The 26,719-nt window shown below is 39.8% G+C and overlaps 2 protein-coding genes across 8 annotated transcripts in view; one reads left to right on the forward strand and one right to left on the reverse strand.

The window, feature by feature from the left end:
• LOC134531263 (uncharacterized) lies at positions 1-25,942 on the forward strand. Its single transcript, XM_063366954.1, has 4 exons — positions 1-1,026; positions 13,813-14,107; positions 24,557-24,804; positions 25,751-25,942. Exons 1-4 carry the CDS (start codon positions 1-3, stop codon positions 25,940-25,942), a joined length of 1,761 nt encoding a protein of 586 aa, XP_063223024.1.
• LOC134530490 (myocyte-specific enhancer factor 2) overlaps positions 1-26,719 on the reverse strand; it is a 141,013-nt gene that overhangs the window by 101,544 nt on the left and 12,750 nt on the right. The gene's annotated exons all lie outside the window — the stretch shown is intronic.

Raw genomic sequence — 26,719 nt, forward strand, 5'->3', positions numbered from 1 at the left:
ATGCATACACCTGACGACCGCGAGGACAGACAGGACACAGAGGACACAGAGGATACAGAGGACAGAGAAGTCAGTGGTGTCAGAGGTGTCAGAGGTGTCAGAGGTGTCAGAGAGGACAGATACGACAGAGACGATCGAGAGAACACAGAGGACACAGAGGACAGAGAGGTCAGAGGGGACAGAGGGGACAGAGGGGTCAGAGGGGACAGAGACGACAGAGGGGACAGAGACGACAGAGGGGACAGAGACGACAGAGGGGACAGAGACGACAGAGGGTACAGAGACGACAGAGGGGACAGAGACGACAGAGGGGACAGAGACGACAGAGGGGACAGAGACGACAGAGGGGACAGAGGGGACAGAGACGACAGAGGGGACAGAGACGACAGAGACGACAGAGGGGACAGAGGGGACAGAGGGGACAGAGGGGACGGAGGGGACGGAGAGGACACAGACGACACAGAGGACGGAGAGGAAAAAGAGGACAAAGGGGACACGGAGGTCAGAGAGGACAGGGACGACAGAGGACAGACAGGACAGAAAGATGACAGAGACGACAGAGACGACAGAGACGACAGAGACGACAGAGACGACAGAGGCGACAGAAAGGTCAGAGAGGTCGGAGAGGTCGGAGAGGTCGGAGAGTTCGGAGAGGACACAGAGGACAGAGACGACAGAGAGAACAGAGGACAGACAGGACAGAGAGAGGACGGAGAGGACACAGAAGTCAGAGAAGTCAGAGAAGTCAGAAGTGTCAGAGAGGACAGAGACGACAGAGACGATCGAGAGAACACAGAAGACACAGAGGACAGAGAGGTCAGAGGGGTCAGAGGGGACGGAGGGGACGGAGGGGACGGAGGGGACGGAGAGGACACAGACGACACAGACAGAGGACGGAGAGGACACAGAGGACAGAGAGAGGACAGAGAGGACGGACAGGACAGAGGAAGCAGCAGCCAGGCCCCGCGGACACGGCGGGGACGGAGAAGCGCCGGTGATTCACGGTGCCGGGCGCGGTCTTCAGCCGTGACTCAGGGACTTGGCCGCGGTGGCGCAGCAGGTGCAGCCCGACAGCTCGCGCCTCAAGTGGGTGGTATTATAATTTCATTTGATTATGTTATTTCGTGGTTCTGCGCATGATTTTAAATAAATTCGATATATAACCATATTATATTGTTTATAAAAAAATTTTATACGAAACAAAATCTTTATTTAATGTTTTTGTGAACATAGGTTCGATTTTTTATGTCAGTCCTAGCATGTGGTATACATTTTTTGGATTAAACGTTCGTATGGAGCCTTCGTCTTAAAAGTTCGTTATTTTTAGTACAACGTTAAATGAATAAAAATTGGTTTTCCCAAAACCCTGAAATAATAAGGTTTCTATGGTTTTGGAAAAACCTATTTGTTGATGATTTAATGAATGAATTAGTTGATGAATTTAATGAATTAGGACGAATGCTACACACGAATGGTTAATCCAAAACTGTATTCCACATGATTTAATGCTTTCAGTGGATGCTGGGACAGAAAACGTTGCCTTGAAGTCCATACACACCATTAAATAAAGAGTTGTATAGTAGAAAATTATTTTTATAGACAAATAGTATAGGTATATTATGAATTTATTTTAAAAAAATCGCGTTCAAACAAACGAAATATTAGCTGCAAAATAATTTACGATACAACTTACTACCTTACGGGAAATTACTCTCGCCTTCTCGAAGTTTATTTTTACTTATCCTAATTTTTGGCATCACAAGGCATTCGCTGCATCTTCCTCGCGCTTTATACCTTGTTGAATTCTGATATTTAAATAGACTTAAGTCTCGCACATCAGGAAGGTTATGTTCTTTAGATGATTCTTACAATGGGGAAGATTGTTTTAGTCATTTCATAGACATACAACAATGCTGTTTACAAAATCATCAAACTAAAATCATTTAATATAAGCTTATTTTGACTTGGGTCTCCGTGTGTTTATATATCCATCTCTGTTGTCCATTCTTGAGGTTTTTCTGTGAAGACCAGTGTGAATCAGCAATTATGTATGTCCAATAAATTAATTTAAATGACCTGGAAAATAAATTGCATTTAATCACGCGGGCGATTACAGCTATCATAATAATTACACCTACACACGAATGATGACTTAAACAAGTGTCCTAAGCTAGTTCCTGCAAACTTTCAAGCTAAAAAAAATATATATAGTAATACAGAAGCCGTACCGCAATACGAAACAAAGAAGTCATAAATCCAAGATGCCGCGCTGGTAGTGTGGTCAGATCACTCGCATCCCACCAAGGTGATCCGGTTTCGATTCCCGGCCGAATTGATTTCGCACGTGGGTAAATGCCTTAATTACCCCAACGAAGGAGGAGACACTTCCTTCTAAACACACCTTCATCAGGTTCAAAACCTCCTGGATAGCCTGGCAGTAGACATAACCATAGCTGGAACTCAGTAGATTCCTGGAGAGTCACAGTGCTTCAATCCCATAGAAGTAAGATAGTAATCTGCACATGCCTTTACCGCCACCTAAACGCATATCTACGGCTTAGCTTCAATCCATATGAGCACAAGTGGTTCACAAACCACTATGATATTGAGAACCCCGTCGCTTACGTCTTTCTATAAATGAATACATGAGACAGAAAGCCATGCTTTTGAAGGGGGGGGGGGGGGGTTTCGGTGTTTGGTCACTTAACAAGAGTAGCTCTTTTTTTCGGATGTTTTTCTACGTACACTGTAAAAAAATTGTACTTTTACAATGAAAATCCTTGGAGACTCAGTTGTAAAATCACAAATCACTGCCTTGCAGTTTGATAAGTGATTTCGTTGGCAAGTGAGTTTCCAAGGACTTTCCTTGTAAAAGTACAAAAAATTGGTTGCCTGTAAAGTCGATTTGCGGACGATAGTTTAACGTGACAACGTAATAACAAAACATTGATGAAATTATTGCATACTTTTATGATGTTTTTGTTCTCGCACAGCTGTATTTCTGTGCAATTTTTGAGTCCGGAAACATAGCTCTATACAAATTACCGGAATGATCGGCTACTGCTATCGGTAAATTGTGTTCTACCAGAAAACTTGTAAACAATAACTCTGCGTTCGTTACTTTCGTTTCTTCAGATGTAGCGAAAAACGACGATATAGATTTATTGCTCGTCACGGCTTTAAAATGTTCTGCATGTTTCTTTGATTCAATATGCCGTCTACAGTCATCCCTTCCACCATGTGAAATCGAAAAGTCACACGTGCATACATTACAAAACGCGTGGCGTTCCAAAACATTTTAAAATGACAAGCATGGCCATTCTTTTGAATAGTTTGGTAAAAAGTTCTGAAGAATAACGTTCTCTTTTTTTGCCCCAGATACACATTGTTCTGTCACACGCTTCATTTCTACAACGGGTACTGAAGAACACAACACTATCGAACAACATAAAAAGGTTTCACATCTGTAGACACGACAAAAACACATTGATGAAAAAAATGGCTTTCAAGAAAGTAAATAAAACAACACAGGTTAGCCAAAGTACCGTACAAAAATTATCGTGATGTAAGTAGCTAACAAACGATAAGTCCGAGAATATGTACTAGTTGTATCGTACAAAGGACGTAATACCATACAATTTATATTACAAAACACAAGAATTAATCTACTTATTTCGACAGTACATGCGCACATTTATTAGTTCCGTTATCTGCGCAATCACGTGATGTATTCGAACTACGTTCACGAAACACGCACATCAGAAACTGAATTTTTTTTTCGTTACCATGCAGCACAAAGCCTCGTTTCCGTAATAAACCAGCGATGTTCCGTAATTCCGTGTTGAAGCCGTAATAATTACGGAAAATCCGTAATGGTTGGCAGCTCTGCGGAAATATACATGACACAAAAATATTCCCGGTTTTAAAACAAAATTCCCTGACATTTCCCTGATAATTCCCGATCAACGTGATTTCCCTTATAAATCCCGGTTTTCCCGGTTTTCCCGGTGAGTGGCCACCCTGAAACACACCTTTATCAGGTTCAAAACCTCTTGGATAGCCTGGCAGAAGACATAACCATAGCTGGAACTCAGTAGATTCCTGGAGAACCACAGTGCTTCAATCCCATAGAAGTAAGATAATAATCTGCACATGCCTTTACCACCACCTAAACGCATATCTACGGCTTAGCTTCAATCCATATGAGCACAAGTGGTTCACAAACCACTATGATATTGAGAACCCCGTCGCTTACGTCTTTCTATAAATGAATACGTGCTTTTGAAAGGGATTTTTTTTTCAATGTTTGGTCACTTAACAAGAGTAGCTCTTTTTTTCGGATGTTTTTCTACGTAAACTGTAAAAAAAATTGTACTTTTACAAGGAAAATCCTTGGAGACTCAGTTGTAAAATCACAAATCACTGCCTTGCAGTTTGATAAGTGATTTCGTTGGCAAGTGAGTTTCCAAGGACTTTCCTTGTAAAAGTACAAAAAAAAATTTTACTGTGAATAAGTAGCTACACAACTTATCCAGCAAACAGCTGGAGGGTTACAGGGTATAAGGTTGCTGGTTGCTGATGCGCTCAATGTTTACTTCTTGGTGTTGGTGTTGAGTACAATACAAAGAGAAGCGCTGGTCCGCGGATCGAAGCCTCGCAGGGGACCCCGGCGGGCGTGACAACGGCGGGGAGTTCTCCCTCGGACTCCAACGGCCGGCGATCTCGCGCTCCAGACGCGCTCCATCAGACTGTAGCTGCGTCCAACCAACTGACGCTACCGACTGTCCCGGTCACTTTAGTCAACAGATCCTCTATGCAGTTACGCTGACTCTGCAGCGCCAAACAGACGTGTTTAAAAAAGAAAATTAAGTGTAACAATAGAGTAACATTTAAAACTACAGCTACATAAGTGGAACACGCCTTAATTATTAAAGTGTTTGTTGTATGCATCATTTTTTCAACTATGCTTATAATTACTAAAAATGCAATATCTCAGAAACTTTAGCTCTGAACACAAAACCGTGATATATTTTTTATTTTTGAAAATCGAAGTTTGCTTCATTAAATATAATCTTGATATAATGAATGCTGTACTTAAAAAATAATTGTTTTTATTTTTTAAATATGCTTATTTCTTTGAATTTTATAATTTTATAAAAACATTGGTGTTTTTGTCTTCCATGTATAGGTACCTATATGTTTGTATGCTCAAAAGTTTTTGTTTGTAGTTACACATTTTGAATTTTTATATTATTTTCTTATTTTGTGGTCACTAAATATTGCTGCTAATATTATCAGTATAAATCTCAGATGCACGTTATATATAATTTTTAATCATTTCATGTATATAAAAAATTATTTTCATTTGCACAATATTAAAATAAATTTTATTTTTAATAAATATGTCCTGTATACTAAATTAAACTGTTTGTTATATTTTTAAAATATGCTTATTTCTTTGAATTTTATAATTTTATTAAAAAATTGGTATTTTTGTATTTCATATATACCTATATGTTTGTATGCTCAAAAGTTTTTTTTTTTTTGTAGTTACACATTTTGAATTTTTATATTATTTTCTTATTTTGTGGTCACTAAATATTGCTGCTAATATTATCAGTATGAAGCTCAGATGCACGTTATATATAATTTTTAATCATTTCATGTATATAAAAAATTATTTTCATTTGCACAATATTAAAATAAATTTTATTTTTAATAAATATGTTGTGTTTATTAAATTAAACTGTTTGTTATATTCACTTTTCAACAGGCGCATTACAACCTCCTAGTAAATACATGATATAAATACGCTCATAACTGACTCACTAACTGACTCTGTAACGCTGTATGAATTTTGTTTTCATGCGCTTACAGTGGAACATCTTTACTGCTCTTTGCTAACCTGCTCCTCCTAACATTGCAACCGAGTCCGTGGCGCAAAGATGATATTCATGGGGGCATAGCGTCATACTTTGAAGAGGTCGATAGTTTCAGCAATTTTCAGTGATAAAGTAGCGATCCGTGGCTTAGTTTGCCACGTTTTGGCCACGTATATCTGTTTAAGTATAATTCAAGTTGTTGGCCTCCACTTGCAAATATGAATCTACCAACCACTGTTGTGTCCAATTGTCAGCGCTAATGATAGGATTAAATTGATCGCGAATAGATGTAAGGCACATTTAAATTGTATAGCTTGCTAGTGTTGTTGCGAACCCTGTTCAATTGAACAACTTTACACGAATCGCACTGCCAATATGGTTGCCAACCTGGTGTATATTGAATCGAATCCACAGCAAGGAAGATTATTGAATGACCAGAGACAATTAACACGCAATGTAGTTTTTTCACAATGGTTCTTCATTAAAAACATTTTTTGTCATTTTTTTTTTAATAATTTCATACATAAAGGTATCAGAAATAATTTTCATTTGTACGATATTAAAATATAATTTTTAACAAATACTTCGTGTATATTAAATTAAACGGTTTGTTATAATAATCACATTCAACAAGCGCCTTACAACTAACTAGTGTAATTAATAAAGATCCCGAAATTTCGCGAATTCGTCTGGAGTCAGGCTAGAATTCAAAGCTTTTTGTGTTTCCTACCAGCGTTAGCTTTCCCATTGGCTGATTTCTTAGCGAGACTGACTGGCACTACCTCGTTAGCTTAGCTGGGCACGGTCGGCTCACGGTCGTAGAAGTACGTGTCCAAATAACTGCGGGCCAGTCATCAACACATGCACGAGTACAAGGATTTGAATTCTGCCTTTCCACCAAACGTATCAGTAGAGACTGGAAAAATTCGCGATTTCGATGACCTCTAGGATAAATTCCACAATCCCCTACACACTCAGGAAAATGTCTCCTGCTCATTGGCTAATGACTCGTGATACCTGTCAACTGGGACGCTTGCGATTCAATACTTTTTTGGTTGGAGGTTTTTCATTGGCTGAAAGTCCTTCAGATAAACTGTGAGTCAATCACAGAAGCAATATAAAGATACAGTTGTTTGGATTATAGCATATCATGAAATGAACCCGCGAATTTTTCCGTTCTCTACGAATCAGCAACATTTCCGTGCCTCTAAATATCAAACACGATATTGTACTGAGAACAGGGAATGGCGTACTGAGAACAGGGAATGGCACTGACACGCAAACATGGCACTAGTGCATCAATTCCAATTATTCTAAGGCATTTTCCCCGAGGATACATTTTATACAAGGATTGGAATCAGTAACACACATATGGGTATCAGCCATTTCGTTGCACCGACTCTGTTTTATCAGCATAAAAATAATATCAAGTAAATTTGCTACGGATTAAAACATTTTAATTCCGATTATGAACTCAAACAAAGATTTTTTTTTTTTTTTTTTTTTTTTTTTTTTAAGATTTTCTGGCAGTTGCATGGCATACAACAAAACACCGGCAACGTAAAATGATATGCAGTTAAAGTTATTTCCCAAAGGTGAACTGACCGTGGAACAAAATTCCGCACCGCCTGTTCCAAGTTCTTGTGCAAAAGGAAAAAGAGAGATAGAGGGGTGTGGCGAGGAAAATCGCGACGGGGGGTTGATTGTCTGCATGAGCATCGCATCGGAGATGAATGAAGAGCGCGACCGAGTGTAGGATTGAGAAAGGGGGGAAGGGGGGGGGAGACAACTACGAGAACGCGACACCCGCTGCTCGGGATTAATATTGCAGCGGGAAAAGCGGACGGCAAAACAGGAACCCGGAGCCCGGCGTCGCTTCCGGCAGACGCCACGCTGCGAGCCGGAAGATGATGGGAAGGGGGGAAGAGAGTTCGAGAGGAGGAGGGGAAATGCCGCTGTGATGAAGAAAAGGAAGGGGGCGCGAGATTCCCCGTTGCCCTCCTCTGCAGTAACGTCCTTCGGGAGAACACACTTCACAGCTCATGAGCCGGCACCCGCCCGACCGCGGGCAATAACTCTGCACTCGTCTCTAAAACACCGACACCAAGTTCACCTGCGCAGTCAAGCCCACGTGCTGACACTTCATACTCAAGCTTCTAAAGCTGGAGTTATTTTCAACGTATCTTCGTCAGCGAGGTCATTGAATACTAAAGAAAACGACACCAAAATTCAAGATGCGCGTTAGAAGTTATATTTACTTGGCGCAATACACACTAACTTTGATTTTGGAAGCAAATAATTAACAAAAATAAAATAATAAAAAGAGTGGAGTGACATTATAAATGCGGTTGGTAAAGTATGAATCTAAACAAATTAAACAAATGCTCAGTGTTCAATAATAATATAAACACGTGTATCAACGTAATTATTTAATTTAGTAAAATAATCAAGATAAATTAAAATTAATAATAAAAATCAATATACTGAATTTTAATATATTTTTTAAATTTTAATTATTTATTAAATAATAAAAAGTAATACTTATAATGTACATAAATTATACATACGGTAACAAAACCTCACAAACACTCCCATGAATACGGCCAGGAGACTACTAAACCTTCCTCAGACACTCCCTGCCAGCGACAATGGAAGCTTACAAGCAACCTGACATCGTTATACATACGGGAACATAACATGTATAAATAAACTTGAATATAGACGTCAAAAAGTTTTTAAAGAATAAGATTCAAAATCACATAACATTTAACCTTGTTGGCGATCATTTACACTTTTTTTTTCACAAACGATAAAGCAAAGATTGAGGTCTTCAGCGAAGCCAGACCGCTGGCAGTTAGATGGCGGCCCCTATCAGACTAATTTAAAGTCACGAACCCACTTCTTTTGGAAGACTGGAATCGGGACGACCACTCGCAAACGTATCGGGGATTGCCAATCTCCCTTCCAGTTCGCCAATAACCCTTCATGAACAGCGCGTAAGCCAAGAACATCTTTCTTGCTTGTTTAGTTCTCGCGTTAACATGTTCCACGTGGACGAGTTTGAAATGCTTCCCAGTTCCGGGGGAGTTTTGTCTTTTGAATAATTAAAAGGATCGAATAGGTTTTTGTTTCCCCCGTAAGTGACACGTCCTTAGAAACAGTGATTTCCTCTAATTTTCTGTGGTAATTTTATGACGTTTTCTTAAATTGTATGTGTATATAGTAATAACGTCAATGATATGTAATCGTATATACCTAAACGTGTACGATGGGTGCAAATGAAGACGGCTATCGTTAGTTGGGCCTATATGTTTATGATAAACAACACGAGTCCCTGAAATTCTCCGGCAACTATTTCGAGTTTCACATCCATACCGAGCACTCTGCTTATGAATAAGAAAAACACACAATGCCGATAATAATCATCACAGCAAGTAGTCGACATTTCAGACGGAAGCGAGGAAAAGACGATGGATGTTAACAGTTAAACGAAAAGTCCAATCTCACCCCCCCCCCCCCCCACCCTTTCCGAAGTTACACGGAAACCGAACCATTAACCGCTAACTTGACTGTTTCCAACAGTAAGGGCTGACGAGGCAAGCCATTAGAAAACATGCCCTCTAGGTCTTTGTGGCTTCTTATCTGAGTGACCCACAGGAGCGGGCTGCGGTTGGTAATTACCCTTCTGTCGATGGTAATCTCGTCACGTACCTCACCTCTTTCATGGGTTGTGTATGCATGGGACATTCATTCTGGGTCACACAAAACAATCCAGACACGGCTGCAGAAAGATACATGCAACTTCAAGACCGTAATGAATAAGGTAATACATATTAATACGTCCAGAAAGATTGTGGCCATAAAATTTAACTTCTTCGTCTGAAAGGTCCATGTAAAACATAGTAATCTTAGGCTAAATAAAAATTCAATAATTTATGATTTCACCGTTTATTCCATTGACTGAGATTATTATGCATTCAAACAAAATAAATATATTATTTTAAGTTATTACCAAGTGCTCCCAACAAAAATACGACATGAATAAATGCAAATAATTATTTACGCCTATTTACACCGAAGACGTAAGATTATCACAATCCCGGTAACATCATTTTTTTAACTACGCGCTTAAAGAAGTGTAACTTCAAAAATATCCAGATCTGTACGAATCGATCCTCCAGCACTTCAGCGAGAACCGTGCGATTAATAACACTGAGTCATCCCTCACCATTTAAGGCATCCGCTTAGTTATGGGTGTATCTGTGTTAGCGAGGCGGAATGTTAAGTGCGACGCTCGCTGGTGCTTCTAGCGCGGTATCGCCTCTAAGCGCAAGTCTCTGAATTTTCGCGCGAATCTTCTCGTCGTGCATAGGGCAACTGTGATAATATGAGTGGTTACCATAACATTAGATGGCGGAGAAATGAAAATAAAGTTGTAATGCAAGTTCCTTGGGTGTTTTGAAGAATCTTTACAGAGAGATTCATGCCTAATAAATTATTCTGAAAACCCTGTTCACTCTCCTAAAATACAGTTTAAAAACGAAATATGTAAACAAACACCACTTGGATATCTAGAGTAGTTTTCCAATCGCATGGTTTCTGCTGAGGTTCTGCGCATCGTATGTGTGCCTGGCTGGGCAGGCCTCTTAAACACAAGATCCTGAGCGCCGGACGCTTGCACCTACGTGTGGTTCTGCAACCGGAGCGGAATGAACTGGAACTAAGGGCCATTTACCTGGCGAGGCCGCTCGACCAACAGAGACCTCGGGCAGCGCCCTCAGGGGCAGCGCAGTTTCAAGTGTCAATTAAGCCGATCGTGTGTACCAACCTTCGCCCTTTCGGGGTTCGATCGCAAGCGTCCTTGGCTCCTGCCCTGCACGACCCCTCCCTGCCCATTCTCTGGCCGTTCTCCAAGTACCGGTACATCTTAACGAGGCACCGGACACAACACTCCCACTCAAAACACGAGGCCATTCGGGACACAGCCAATCATCAACTCCCTTACCATCCAAAACTCAGAAGATGGGGAGAATACAGGGAAGAAGACACCGCATGCATGTCTCGGTAACGTGAAGGAAAGCGTATAAGAAAATCTCATCATTTGAACCATTTTCGACCCATCGCGTGCTTTCAACAAAACATGTGAACCTCACTTCGCCCCGTAGGGGCGGCTGGTATCTCCATCAACACGCTCAACAATCAGAGTTGGTTACAAATCCTATAATTTCGCTTAAGGTTCAAATATAACAGCATGTTAGACTTAGTGCTTCTGTACATACTTGGGAACCGCCTAAATGATCACTGTAAGCCTTCTTCGTCAACAGACATTTTCATATTTGACTTTGCCAAACGCAATTTGTTCACTTAACGTGAATCATGTACGTAAATGCATACCAATAACACAATTACGAAGCACATTATCAAGAGTCTCTTAATAAATATTATCATAATGCTATTGCCGTTACAAGTAAAAATATATATTTTTTTAATAAAATTGTACTAAGAATGATAGTAGAAAACCACTGCAAAACATTTTGGCAAATTTACAGTGAACTTCTATTGATTTTCTGTAATTGTACAGTTAAATATGTATTGAGATGTAATACTACTAATATACTGAAATTTAACTCGTAGGAAACCAGAATACGAGTTGGCTGTCGGGAAATGAAAGAGGAGTAAAATATTTTAGTCAAGTGACACACAACAGAAGAACAATAAGGTAAGAATTGCATGATCGTTTGATTAAGGTAGGATGCGGCCGTTGTATTTTTTATCTTGGATTTCGCGATTTTTAACAAGAGCCTAAAAAGTTGCTGGAGGTTTTTTTTTTTAGTTTCTATGAAAAAACTAAACTATTTAAAACCATATTATTAGTATAACAAGTTAAATGGCATCTGAGCGGAGAGACAAGTTATCGATTCAGTTGGAGATACAAACAGGATCTCAAACAAACTACTTTTACTGAATGAACAAGTCAAAAATTACCAACAAAGCGAATACTTACAAAATCTAATATTTTGTGACCCGGTGACAATAAGAAACCACATAAAAACGCGCATTAAAAGAATTCTCCTCTTTTAAAATGAGCTGAGAATAAAAGAGGAATGAATAATAATTACGAAGCTCTATGGCGAACTAAGTTCACAGCGTGTAATTAAAATCTGGTACAGAATACCTTATTATGTGTCCTGCTCTAAAAAAAAAAAAAAAATCCTTTGTTGGATCCCGAAAAGAATATTGAGAGCATTCTTACGACTTCGTATACCATTGACAAGCCATCGCTTTAACCAGCTGCGCGTGACAAAACAATTATTATAAAAAAGCAAGGTAAATTCCATACATCTTAACTATCTCTATAAATCATAAAGAAAATAAATTCAACACATAACAATGCAAAAATAGTTTTTCTTATACTAGAGAGTCAATTTTAATTACAAGTTATATATTTAAAAGACGAACAACCTTGTTTTATATTTCTTATATTAGTTTTTACTAATTTCGCCACCATAATCCGAATTCAAAACGGCTGGTCAGTATGAGACCTGTTGTCGGGAGATAAATAACTTAAACGCATGCGTTAATACCGTGAAAATTATTATAAATTTACATCCGCTACTACGATACCACACAGATCCTACAAGAATGAACATGAAAGAAAAATAACATGAATCAAATGTCACGAATATAACAATCAATTTTTAGCACGATGTCAAGACATCTATCGTTTCTGCTGCCCACTTAAGGGTTAAGTTGATTCAAATTTTATTTTATTTTTCTGATAGAAAATGTCAAATAACGCTTTTACTATTACGGCTATTAAGGCACAAAGAACACAAAAATAGATATACTGAGGCTATAAAAGAGTGACATGTTGGTGTATCACTAGTTGAAGTCATCCTTGCCTTCTACATCAGATGATGTGCTTGAGTTTTTTATTTAAAAAATAATATACCTATGTTACAGCTTGAAACAATAAATTATGCATAGCGTTTATATTTTGCTCTTAAGGCCCCGTCTACCCGGGCACGCATACGGTGAGCAGAGCGTCAAGAAAAACAACGCGATTTCAAACTACAAGCTATTCGAGAGGGATCTGTTTACGAAAAACATTTAAGAATTCGCTGAAGGCCGAAAAGTACTTCTGAATTCAGATTACATTTTTAAACTGTATTTTTAGAAGTGTTGAAATGTCTAAAAGGCGTGTTTTCAGGGTAATTTTTAGACGTAAAATAACCTGCACAGATTCTTGAAAGCAGTTACGGTACTTGAATTTCACCTTTTCCTTCATTTCTATTCCATTTAATGTTACAGTCACAGTTGTCCTATGGACGACGAGAAGACTGCGTGCCAGTTCACAGCTTTGTGCTTAGAGGCGATTTCACGCTAGAAGCACAAGCGAGAGTCGCTCTTATCATCCCGCCTAATCCACGAGCGCGCGCGCACACACACACACACACACACACACACACACACACACACACACGCACACGCACGCACGCACGCACGCAGGCACGCACACCTGACCAGACGGGCCCTTTAAGTCTCGGTCACACATGCTAAGTTGATTATTTCATTTTCTTATGAAGGGCTTTTCTTGTAAATTGTTCCGATATTCCGATTTGCTATCATCCATTTGTTGTTGAGGCGTACATTTTATCACCAGAAAGTATTTACAAGACGTAATTTTCGAGTTGTAAAGGATTAAGTAAGTGATCATAGTTACCGCTATAAGATTTCATTTAATAAACGCTTTATTGAAAAATTTTGAGACAAAACATAAAATTCAAGAAAGCTATTGTGATCAATTTAAATGGATATCCCTTAAAGAACCAACCAGGCTGGCCATATGCCAACGCTACAGAGATGAAGGGATACGGGAGGCAGGGGTGTGAGCCAGAGGGGTCGGAGGGGTCGGAAACGCGGCCGGCAGCGGAAGCGCGGCGTGCATGTGCGGCGCACGCGCCCGACGGCGGGGAGAGGAGTGGGGGAGGGGGGCGGGGGCGGAGACTCGCGGCCATCGACCTCTCTTCCTTCCCTGCCGGAAACACAGGTGGAGGCAGCGGTGCCCGCGGCGCTAGGCCACCCTCCGGCGGGGTCGTGGCAGCGGGTTGTGTCGGGTTCCGACAGGTCAGCAGCATCCCTCGTCGTCGCTAATGACAGCGACGTCGTCCCCCAAGCCAGACCAACGCCCGCCGAACTTCACAGCGCTAGACGGCGCGAGCAATGTGAGGTCTCCAAGTCTCCACGTCGACCCCTCAGAAGTTAACTTAGAACGTCTGCAGTCAGCAAAAAAAAAAAAAAAAAAACTCTGAAAGTATTTCAAGTATAACTGTCACAATATTCACGAAAATTAGTTTTCCACTGTACCTCCGGGGAGTTTAATAACATCTAAAAAAAAATTCGCCCTTTAAATGATGGGAACATATATATTCCTAGTAGCGTTCAGTCAAAATAATAATAATAATAAAAAGGTTAAGCATTTTCATGATTATCGAACGATTTCAACTTGTTACAGGAATAATTTGACAAGATATTTTTAACTGATTACTATTTGGATGCTCTCAATTATTTACTTTTCCTCGAGCAATACGACGTGCAAATTATTTGGAATACTATCAACTAGTCTCTAGCTCTAGGTCTAGATGGATAGAGAGTCTCCGAGAACAAGTCACTTTAAGCCTTTGCACATTACCGCGCGACGTAAAAGCCTCTAAAAAACTAATCTATATGGACAAAGTAAAACTAATAATTACAGAACGAAACAATAAGTATCATTAAAATGTAGGTAAATATGTCAGTAACTAAAAATAACCTTAAAGGAATCTTTCTTTCTTTTTTTCACTGTGTGATGACCTTTGGAGAAGCCAGTTAGTTCATGCTCTCCTAAATTAGATACGAAAACTCATCTACTGACACATACAATGAAATTGGTACAATGGATAAAACATTCGGCGGCATAAGATGTATTTTACTGTACTATCTATATGCCGTTCTTGGGAGAAAAATAGTTTTTTCTCTTTAAAATCGAATCGATGCATGACTGCAAATAAAAACTTGATGTATTACTTCCTTTTGCATCAATTCAGCACAGCACACCCTCAGTATTCCAATATTTATAGTGCATTCCAACTAATCAGAATATTTTGTAACTTTAAAACAATTGCGCCAAATTCAACTTAAAAGTAGTGTGTCTCACATCTGTCCCCCATGTTTGGGATGTTCCATAAAACGTCAATGCGAATTTTTGACTAAACAATTGTTGAGCTTTTACTTAATTTGTATTCATTTTGTAAAGCGATGATGTCAAAAGGCTGCCTATACTGCATTAAGTGTGGTTTTTTTTATCTTCCATATCTAATTATACGTTAGTGTATTGTGTATCTTTAAAACATAATCCATATTTGTAATTCAGTACGACAAATGCAAATCTGCACTTTAAAAAATTAATAAAAAAACGTATAGCAGTATCTGGGTTTCCAGAAAACACACAGATATAGCATTTATTAATGAGGAGTGTCAAAATATAAAAATCAGGTGTGACGAGTATAATTCGGCGGTTCACTATTTATTCATATCATCACACTTCTTAATTTTGCCAGCACTACCAATATGCATCTATTACACTCTCCATATTTGAACATTTGGAACTATATGCATTAAATTTATTTCACAAAAATAAAAAAAATAGCCAATAATAGTAGTATTTACAACAAGCTCTGCGACTTACACGAAACTGCGTACCATCGATATCTGTCTCACACACACGCGCACCATGGGTACTGATGTCAGTTTTATAGGAGTTTTGGGAAGAACAGTCCGCTGGCGAACATGTGCAGCACACCTAGCTGCCTGACCACGAGGGCCGATGTCACACTACGCAGTTGAACTTAAAAGGTTGCCAGTTTGTACTCGATGATTTCTTCAAAATAAATTGTTTACATATTCGATTTTGATACATTTACTTAGTGCGTCCTTGAGAGACCTGCACTGTGCACTCTAATAAAAGCAGTGGAAAGAATATCCCGCCAAAAATCGCTGCGTAAGTTGGAGCTGCAACGGCAGAAACTAATAGTGTGGCGACATCCTCACAGTCCTCACCTGCAGTAACGGGTTGAAAAGAAGCTTCTAATGCGACAACTAGCAAAAGAACTTGCGCAGACACCAATGTCAATGTCCGAGAAGGCTCTATTGTTCCTTGTCGCACTATAGCTCCTTCCTACTGATATGTTAAGGCAACTTTATTGGTGTAGGGAAGGCATCGAGACAAGTGAAGGGTTTGCACAGGACGGCTGTCTTCTGCATACTATTCGCTTGTCTTGCTGCCTCCCCTACACCAGTTTACGTCTGCCACAAACAACAAGCAGATGAGAATTAGGTTTAGACTGACGAAACCCACACTCTTTAGAGCCTTCCTGCTATGAAACCACCTACTTTGGGTCACTCTGCAGCTGAAATTGAGATTAAAAGTTAAACACATTTATTTATCTTCAAAATGCTTCTGCTGGTCTCTAGGTACAGATTCTACGATGGGATGAGAAGAATCATAAAGTTAAACACTATCTCTTTTCAAATGAAACTAATTACAATAAAATTGGAGGGTATCCGGTTTATATATTTTCTTCCAAAATTAGTAAAAATTTCCTAAATTTAGATATTTTAGTCATAATTTTAAGCCAATACCGAAAAAATATATATTGTACTAGAGCGGTGCTAGCACAGTATTGTTTAGCCATGTAGGCGATGTATAAAATCTCAAAATATAAATTCCCGAAAGAAAAAAAAAACATAAAATTAAGTTAATTTAGATGTTAAGTTGGAAGAACAGAATGCAAATTACAAATCATCATTTGTCGGTAAATTTTACAATGGGGAAAGTAGCAAACATTTTAAGACAGCTACGGTTAATTAGCTTAGCGAGCCGTGGAAGAAACGGGACAGAGTGCTGGGAGCTGTAAGATCAGATGAACACTGGAATATGCTAATTAGATTACATCAGATGACGGTCGCAGAACTTATACAGATAAGAATAACTCACAATAGGTGAAGGTAGAATGATGCATCCAACCACAGTCCGTAGACTGGCAAATCGGCGAACAACACTGAAAATAATATTTATTTCCATGAATCACTAAATGTGTGGAAAATAAACCATATTAATCAGTGAAAAAAAATCCTTAGCTAAAAAATTAATTTTTCAATTTTAGTCTGAAACATTTAACTTCTAAACAGCAGTTTATATTTACTTGGAGAACATACAGCCTACATTTTTCTCCACTACAACACATACCTACTATTTTAGGTAAGAAATTTATTTTAACGTGAAAATATGAAAGAAATTTCAAAAACTTTTAATACAAACAAATGGCTTATATTTTTCTGAAACTTATTTGTGTTTGTCAATATCAACAGATTGCAGCCTCATATCCGTTTATTGCGATTTTTAAAAAAATGTGCACTTTTACTTTGGAGTTTTTTTAGAGTACTTGACAGATTTAAAATTGGTTCCAAATTATTTTCGCCAAAACAAAACAGCCATCCAACAAAAATCACAATAATGCACAATATTGCACAGAGTGGCCTGTCTAGGATATCAAGCAACTAATAATGGAAAAAAAATACATTAGGAATTAATTTAAAACAAAGTTAAAGGGAAGCATAATAATTATTCCTTAAAAGGTTAGTAATCGGCACACAATATAAAATAACAAGATATCGTTTTGAGTGCTAGTCACGAGGTTATGCACAAAAAGACGACGTAACTTCTGACGAACTCCTCTACTGTTCTTTTTTGAATTAACCGTTAAGTAAACAACTGCAGTTAAACTCATGCTAGCAAACAATTATTCGAAACATCTAAAATAAAAATACTAAATAACTGGTTAGTACGTGATATTTGCGTTCGGACGATGCGCGCCGGCAAATAGAAAGTACAAAAGAAACATCCCCCCCCCCCCCCCCGGGGCGGGCGAGCTGGGATTGGTCGGCGCCCCGAGCTTTGTGACAGTCGGGGCCGGCGCGAGCAGTTCTCATTTCCGACGGCTGAGAAGAAAAAGATGGGGGGGGGGGGGGGAGTGGGGAGAGAGGGGGAGAGAGAGGAAGAGAGAGAGAGAGAGAGAGAGAGAAGAGGTGGCGCTCCCCGGGGACCCATCGCGATGAATCGAGAAATCGAATGGCGGTGGGTTTGGTGAGGGGGCGGCGAGTGCCAATTTGCATGACAAACCCGATGAAAAGAAAACTCCTCGCGGCCAGCGCATGAATCCTTCTGTTAAGCGCACCCTGCAAGCCAGCCTTCCACCTCTCGTGGCACCGGGTGCGTAGCTGCCCTGTTTGACCGGGTGCGTAGCTGCCCTTGGGGTCAAACCGCTGCACTATTTATTTGTATCCCTCCCCCTTCTCGCACAAAGTTTAGTAACTAGTAAGTCGTGACTGCCTCGTTGGCAGCAAATAAACACCAGGGCAAGTTTCCTGTTTTTTTTTCGATGTCTCAGTTTTATTAATAAAAAATAAATTCAAAGTTTCAACTTTATTCGCTGCAGCTACTGACATTTTTTTTAACGCGTAGGTGGTTGTTGAGTTACATTCGAATATTTTTTATGAGTAATGATTATGTTAATAGTTAATTAAAATTTTATTTTTTCCATCACTAATTTTCGTTTATTCAAAAGTAAATTTAAGTTCATTGGAACAATTTTCATTGTTAAAATTTTTATTTAGAACGTAGATAGCTGAATTTGCATTGTTTATTAAATTCATCGTTAAATCCATCGTGTGTTGGATTAGCTGTCCTGCTTTTTTTTTATATAGCAAACATGAAAAATATTTTATTTACGCACAGATTTGAGAGAATTTTTTTTTTTTTTTTTTCCATTATCCTCCTACCAGTTGGATCACAGGGTGCCTTCCACGGTAACGCCCACTGCAAACATGTTTGATACCGCGGAATTGAATGAATGGCGGGATGGGATGCTATCACTTCGATCCCTATGCAAAGTTTACTCTCATTTCACGACGGCTTACGGTCCGAATGGAATTTCATACTCGCAAAAAGTAATGGCCAGATAGGTGTATTCCAACCAAGCCCTAAAAGCGAACAAAAAATTAGGTAAATACGGCAAAATATAATATTCTAACACAAGGTTAACGTTAAGACTGAGATAAACACGCACACAGGAAATGTTAAAATTACTAGCTTTTATTTTTCAAAAATACAGCAATTTCTACATTTAAAAAGATGGAACGGATTGATTTTACTGCATCGATGCCTTTCAGTCCAAGTGGAATTTTAGACAAGTGGATTTGAGACTATTTAAGTGCATTTAAATGTTTATATGACAATTTTTTTTAATTTGACTCGGCTTTTAAGTTAGCTACCTTTCAAATATTAAATAACACAACACAATATATACAATAATATTTTTAACAAACCAAACATAAAATAAAGGTAATATAAAAATTTCTATAGCATAAAAACATAAAATAAATCTATAGTTATTAAATTTTGATAATTTTTCGGCGGTTACAAACATCACTGGCAGCGAAAATAAGTAACTACCGTGCACACATACCGTCTTTAATTTACAATCACCATGAAAGATATATAATTATTTTTTCAATGCGCTTTGCACCCTAGAATCTGTTTCATGAGTACTCAAGCAGCAGGAGTTATAGCAAAAAAGGCAATATTAAATAATATTCGTAAAACTCACAACAGAGGGGCTCTGATGTTGCTAATAATTACGTATGTACATAATTAACACATATTCTGACAATAATACGCTATGTTGGACTTAAGCCAATCTTCCCCATTGCAACAATCATACAAAGTACGTATTAAAAAGTAAATGATAATTAGAGACCGGAAAAATTCGCGAATTCATTTCGCGATAGGCTAAAATACAAATAGTTATACCTCAGTGCTGCCTCTGCTATTGGCTCACAACTCACCTGGATCACTCTGAACCAATGAGAAACACTCAACCAAAGCTTTATCGAATCACAGGCTGCTACATTGAGACGTCTCACAAGACAGCAGCCAATGAGTGGATGGCGTTTGACCGAGTGTACGTAGAACTATGGAGTTCATCCTACATGTCATTGAACCCGCGAATTTTTCCGGTCCCTAATGATAATTTATATTTATAAATTAATATTTTGCTACATTTTAGCTGATGAAAACATTTTTTCGGGCAACCAGACATCGACATTCTCTTGGCAGGAACAGAAGTGTGCGTCTCAGCGTGACGGGGACGTAGCTCAGTGGTGAGGGGTGCCGCCGGAGCGCTGGACTCGAACCCGCGACCGGCCGCCGGTATAGTTGAGGCATGTCACTCGTCTCCAGTTATACAGTTCTCAAGAGCAGCACCAATGGTACCCAGGGCCGTAGAGAGGGAGGGGGCAGTTTAGTCTCCAGATTTTTTTTAATACATGGGACAAAAATTACAAGATAGAATTCAAAGTAACCCTTATAAGTAATGCCACACACATACACAAACGAATTACGTTTACAGTTACGGCCTGTCTACAATTGCGATGTCCTTAATTGTATCCTACGGGCACTGATCGCTGATTGGTCCACGTGACCCTCTGACGTCGTGGGTGGTGTGGGCGATGATCCGAATCTCCCTGGTACGAATACATTGGTCGACTTCAACTTTTTGTCCGAAGCCGTGTCCTTTGGTAGCATAGAAGAATAATAACACTCGTGATATTTGCTGTTTCCTGTTCCCATTAAAAAAATTAAACAAAATAACGGACTGTGGTAGGAACAGGAAGCCGAGAAGGCCGAACACACAATTTCATCTCTTGGCAGTGTGATTAGAATTCATCTGTTAGCATTTACTTTTGCCTTAACGAATAACTAAATATTACTGAACTCCCACAGTATTCATAAGTTAAATGAATATTCAAAACAGATGCGTGCTCGTTATTTCGAATGCATGAAAACAATAAACAAAAACAATCAAAAAATTTAATCTGGCTCTATATATATTTACTGCACTCTGGTGACTATGCTTTATAAATCAGTGGTATCGGACATCGCAATTGTAGTCAGGGCAGTTTTCCGTGCGACAATGTGACGTAATTCACATTAGGATAAGGTCACGGAACGCTCACAGGTTCGAAATGGTGTAGGCGGGACTTTATGGCCACAGTAACGTTTACAGTACATGTCCATAAAAGAATGCCTCAGTTATTAATTTTAAAATATTATCAACTGTAAGCATTAGTTCAAGGTCACAAAGTAACTCAAACAGTTTTAGATAAGAGCATGCGCGAGTACTGCTTTTTCTCGCTTGTAGAGCCACCTACGCAAAATGGCGACTCCGGAGCGTAATTAGTAGAGGGTGAACTTGTAAACTTTATTTGGCAACAGGATGGAGCCCCTCCCCATTGGAATCTCTTTTTACAAGAGTGGCTGAACTTCGGAAGACCCTGGCCGTTAGATAGGTCGTAAATGGTCGAGACGACATAGCTCTTTTTCGCTGGCCTCCACGTTCACCTGACATAACGCCGTGCGAATTTTTTTTTCCCTTTGGGGATTTATAAAATATCGTGTCTACATTCCTCCGCTAACTAATTGTTTTTCCAGAGTTGAGACACAGAACTGAAGGGGCTATTACTTCCATTACTCCGGAATTGTTTACCAACGTGTGGGAAGAATGGGACTTTAGGTTGGATGTGTGCCGTATAACTAAAGGTGCACATGTTGATTATTTGAAAGAAAAACTAGGTCACTTTACCTTCTATTTTATTAATGATTTATTGTAAATAGTCTAAATTAAACTGTTATAATATACCAATTAAACTAGGACTTTATCTTATGCACAGCCAGTTTATTTTAAAACGTGGGGTTTAAGCATTAAATAATAGGGAGAGAGTCTGACCAACTTACCAGCTCTCGATGGCCCTAGGGGGTACCCACTAACCCACGTCACTTGCAGAGCAACCAGTGATGTTTGTTTACTGACAAGAGCGGCAGAAGGATACCGCGGAGAAGTGTGGCGAGTGACATGTCACAGACTATGCGAGCGGGCGATGCAGACGCGCGGTAGGTGGGGGGGGGGAGAGAGAGTATCTAGCCCGCCTCATCTGCGGCCACGGGCCAAGAGGTGAGGCATACATCAGCCGGCGGCGACCCCGCAGATAAGCGAGCAGGGCACCGCGGCCTTGCGACCACTATCTCGCCGCCCTGCTCAACCCTGGCTAGCTCCTCCCAGGCGGGCTTGCGCTGCTGTGCTGCTACTGTGCCGCTACTGTGCCGCTACTGTGCCGCTACTGTGCTGCTCCTGTGCTGCTACTGTGCCGCTACTGTGCCGCTACTGTGCTGCTACTGTGTTGCTTCTTGTGGCCCGCCTAAAACTCACTGCTCCAGATATCCCACATGCAACTGTTTACAGAAACCATTAGTTATCAATAACGCATCTGAACTGTTTTAGTTCTTTCGTGTATATATATTTATATATATATATATATACTTTGAAGTATCAGCCAAGTATTAAATTACAAAAATATGTATATATTAAAATGATCTAAAGGAGCTTTACAAACTTAATGTAAAAATGCTGCACCTGGTTATCTTTTGCAATGTATGTAGGCCTAAATATTATTTTGTAACACATAAGTATATCCCAGTTTCTTAATGTCATTCTTTTAATCGTGTTATTTTTTCGCTATGTGATTTGTAAATACTACAATGATTAAATGTAATACTGACTTGCTCAATAAACTTACGTTTTCGACCATCAAAAAGGCTTCATAAAATGTTTTCAATAAAAAAAATGTTGAGGTCGGACCTGTAGGTTATAACGGACAACAAATCTAAAAAACAATAAATGTCATAGTTTAATTTTTTTCCTACACAAAGAATTCAAAAGTTTTCAATATATCTGTAACGCAATGCACGAAACGCAGGACTGTAAAGGCACTAAATCAGGCACGTAACCTTAAATATTTTCCGAATTTAGATCCATTTACAGGGCTCGAAAAGCATGCTCTTCCCGAAAAGTTACAAAAAATTTTTATTTGTTTACGTTCGATTTCCACGTTACCTAAATCCGGATGGCAAAAATCAAACTGAGCTTAAAACTAAAATTAAAAGGCTTGACTGCAATCACGATTACTTATGTAACTTTGTTGTCATGGTGATAAAGATACCCTGAAGTATACATGAATTATACTACTTCATTAATTCCCTACTACACTCGAACTGACACTTCCTAAATAATAAATAAATAAATTCCCATTTTGGTTAATAATTAAAACTTATCAAGAAATTAAACTGCTAGTGCAACGCAGTATTGAACTCATTCTGTCATCACACGCGTGTGCGTATGGATACATACATACATACATATAGAGGCGATCGCAAGGATATAATTAATTTTGTTTGTATTTTATGCATTGGTAGTAGAGGGGGAGAGGTAACTACTTCCGCCTCTGTAAATTGAATTATCAGTGACTATGACTTCAATGTTCGCGGTCCTACCGAACCATAAAATCTCATTTACATTCGACACCTAGATGTGGTGGATATTTGAACAATACTAAATAGGGATATAGCCTACTAGCTGTGCCCGCGACTTCGTCCGCGTGGAATAGTGTCTTTGGGTAGCATTTTTAATTATTTAGGCTAATTATTTTACAAATAGAACACATACGTATAAATACTTTAATGAGCTATTTAAAGTGTTTCACTGCAAAGAGCGTATTAAATTATTTAAGTATATAAAAGTACATAAGGTATAAAGTATTAATATGAGTTTAAGTACATTTTTATAAACTACGTTATTACATAAAAACTTAAAGTTATTTGTATTTCACGAAGAACATTAATTAAATAAACAAACAATCGTGTAAGCAAATCGAATTGTAATCAATTTGCCGTGAATAATAATACATTTGCAGCGGAAAAAATCAGTATTCGCATGCGTGTGGCACAGTCGTTTGCCCTCGCGTGTCTGCCCTTTCGGGTAAGAACACTTACGCATATTTCCCCACCTAAACCGCGCCGTTCTGAGATTTGGCGTGTTCCAAATGTCAGAATTGTTTGAAGAAATAGTAACATGCACAGTTTTTCTTCATTGTGTGAGTATTTCAACAGTGGGAATCATTTATATTTATAATTAATTATTGATTGATCAATAATTATTTATATCCAGGGCTGTTATTTTGAAGTGATAATTTTGTTAAATCACGTTTATTTATTTATTTTTAAATCAAAAACCTAGTGAACACAAAAAAAAGTTAGGATTTTTAAATACTTGAAAAAGAAACGAAAGCGAAGAAACCCCACGCTGTGTTGTTTTTAGAAAATTGTCTCCTCTCTCTCTGTTTCTCTCTCTATCTCTCTCTGTCTGTCTTTCTCTGTCTCTCTCTCTCTATGTCTCCCTCTCTGTTTCTCTCTCTGTCTCCCTCTCTGTCTCACTCTCTGTCTCTCTTTCTCTCTCTCTCTCTCTCTCCTGATTTACCATATACGATATACCTACGAGTCGAGGTTTGAATTGCCAAAGAAGTTTCAATCCTATCACGTGTACTGAGCTATAAAGGCCCGATGGCCTGGCCACGCGCGCCGGAGGTGCTGGGGCAATGGCGTAATCGCCGACTGGCCGCAGCTCGACAGACGCGGCGCCTGCGCTCGAGTGCCGTCCATTAGGGCTATCGTCGCGCAGGCGCAGGCGCAGGGGAGGCCACGCTATCGCCACGCCTGATCGGCACGGCACGACCTCAGCCCATCACGCCCGCGGCACACGACATGATCTCCCGCCAGCTACCGCACATGTTCCACTTGCCTCCCCCTCCCCCCACTCCCATCGCACACGCCCTCTTGTACCTCCGCCGGGGAGGAGAACACGACAGGGCGTCTGGAAGCGCACGAGACTTGCATTTGGCGGGCGGAGTCCTCGGCGAAAGAGTGCGCGACAAGGTAATAAAGGCTCAGAAGTTGTAGCGAAGTGCAATCGTTTGCGTCCGATCTCATTCGTGACTCATTACGCGTGAGCAATGGGTCTGGGCTAATGTCACGCCGTTCTGAAACCCGCACACTGTAGTCTCGGAGGGCCTGTCGCCAGCCCTAAAAGTCTTTCTGTGTCATAACCTTGTCCTTGGTCCGACAGACCAGGTTGAACACGAGAACGCAGCCACGAAATTAAGAACTGCGGAGTCTACTGGCTTGGCACCGAGATAGAACGCGAGATGTGGCATCTACAATTATTATTATTATGGTGAGTCCAGGGAACTCGTAAGGCGAGTGAACTCGCTTTAAAGCCAGGCAACGATTTACAAAAGGTTCAACCGAACATTTGCTCAGAGCGCAGTTTCTGAGAGGCGGGATAACTCGAGGTGCAAAAAATAGGACAGCAAAATTTGAGGGAGGGGGAAAAAAGTCTTTTGACGTACGGTAATGATTTGATTTAAAAAAAAAAAAAATACATGTCATGGGGAAATGTCAGTTAATACTAACTATTGCATTGCGCTGAAAATATCTAGCCCTTACACCAAATACTTTAGAAATAGCTATAAAACTCGTGTAACAATATACAGTATACTATAACTCATGTTTTATCACGGTGGTTATAACAGCCCTATAAAAGTGCAACAACCATTATTATTAAACTTAAATACGAAAAAAGAAAAAAAAAAGACAAACAGCATGTCTTTGAAAATATTATTATTTAGTTGCATCTTGTGTTGTTTTAAAACTGATGATAAATAAGCTTGAGTTTGTAAAAATGTGTTGCTGTTTGTGGGGATTACCTCCCCAGAGCACATGCCGCGTGAAGCACTCAGCGATGGTAACGACCGGAGATCCGTCGGTCGCGAGACGAGGGAGGGGATAAACCCGGCGACGAGAGGCAGATGCTTGCGGGCAGGAAGTGGGGAGTGCTGGGCGCCACCCGGCGCTGATCTGGGCTCACGAGACAAGCGGGGAGGGGGAGGGGAAGACGCCGGCGTCTCCTCAGCAGTTGACGAGGCGTCTCGCGGCGCGGCCAGGAAGGCCCCTAACGAGAGCCACGACGAGCGTCGGCCAAGCCGGGCTCCAGTGCGGAGGCCGCGCTTGTTAGCCGGGCTTACGCCTCGCGACCCTCGGCCCCGAAGCTGCCCACTCAGAGCTCGCTACAGGATCCACGCGCCATCGAGCTTCATTATATTAAATCCTTGTATTTCCTGTCCGCGGCCTTGCTGTATCCGTCGAATCCAAGACGTTCTAACACGCGACAAATAAAATCAAAATTCTGCTGCCACTATATATACGTTCAAGAGTCCCCATAACTACTTACGTTTAATTTTTTTCGAATATTATAATCAATGAAGGAACTAGATATTAGTTGGTGGAAGTTCCTCGTGAACTTGTGCCGAGTAGGTCGAACCACACGCTCACACAGAGCACGTAATCGTCTCTGCTACTAACGAGTGCAGCCCCATCGCTCTTAGTCGATAGCTTTTGAGATCGACGCGTGTGAAAATTTATTTTTCAGTGCACGTTTTCCCTGCAAATGAATGTGTTTCGGATTTCATTATTAATGCTTATTTTCTTACTGCCTGATACTTTAACAACTTTTCAAACTAAATTTGGCAGTTTATTTTTTAAAGTTCAAACACTAATTTAGAAGAAACCAATAAATACCCCTCCTCGTTTATTTTTGAAACAGAAACAATGTATCTCTAACTTAAACTTGAGAAAGGCCTTCAGTGAGTAAATCGGTGGATCCTACTAACTCTTGTGTTGTTATTGTATAATATGATTTCGTAACTGGCAAATAAATGGCAAAAATGAATCTGTAGTTTGTAAGTGATATTTCTTTCTAATAATGACTGGTAAGCGGCAGAAAGCTATATAG

This window comes from Bacillus rossius, chromosome 3 (assembly GCF_032445375.1).
Source record: "Bacillus rossius redtenbacheri isolate Brsri chromosome 3, Brsri_v3, whole genome shotgun sequence".
NCBI lineage: Eukaryota > Metazoa > Arthropoda > Insecta > Phasmatodea > Bacillidae > Bacillus > Bacillus rossius.

Bases quoted from the DNA above. Each gene is read 5' to 3' on its own strand.
- LOC134531263 (XM_063366954.1), top strand. From the start codon at position 1: ATGCATACACCTGACGACCGCGAGGACAGACAGGACACAGAGGACACA. The intron at 14,108-24,556 runs GTGAGGTCTCCA...GCGCAGGCGCAG, and splicing joins CGCTAGACGGCGCGAGCAAT to GCGCAGGGGAGGCCACGCTA. The intron at 24,805-25,750 runs GTAATAAAGGCT...GCTTGCGGGCAG, and splicing joins GCGAAAGAGTGCGCGACAAG to GAAGTGGGGAGTGCTGGGCG.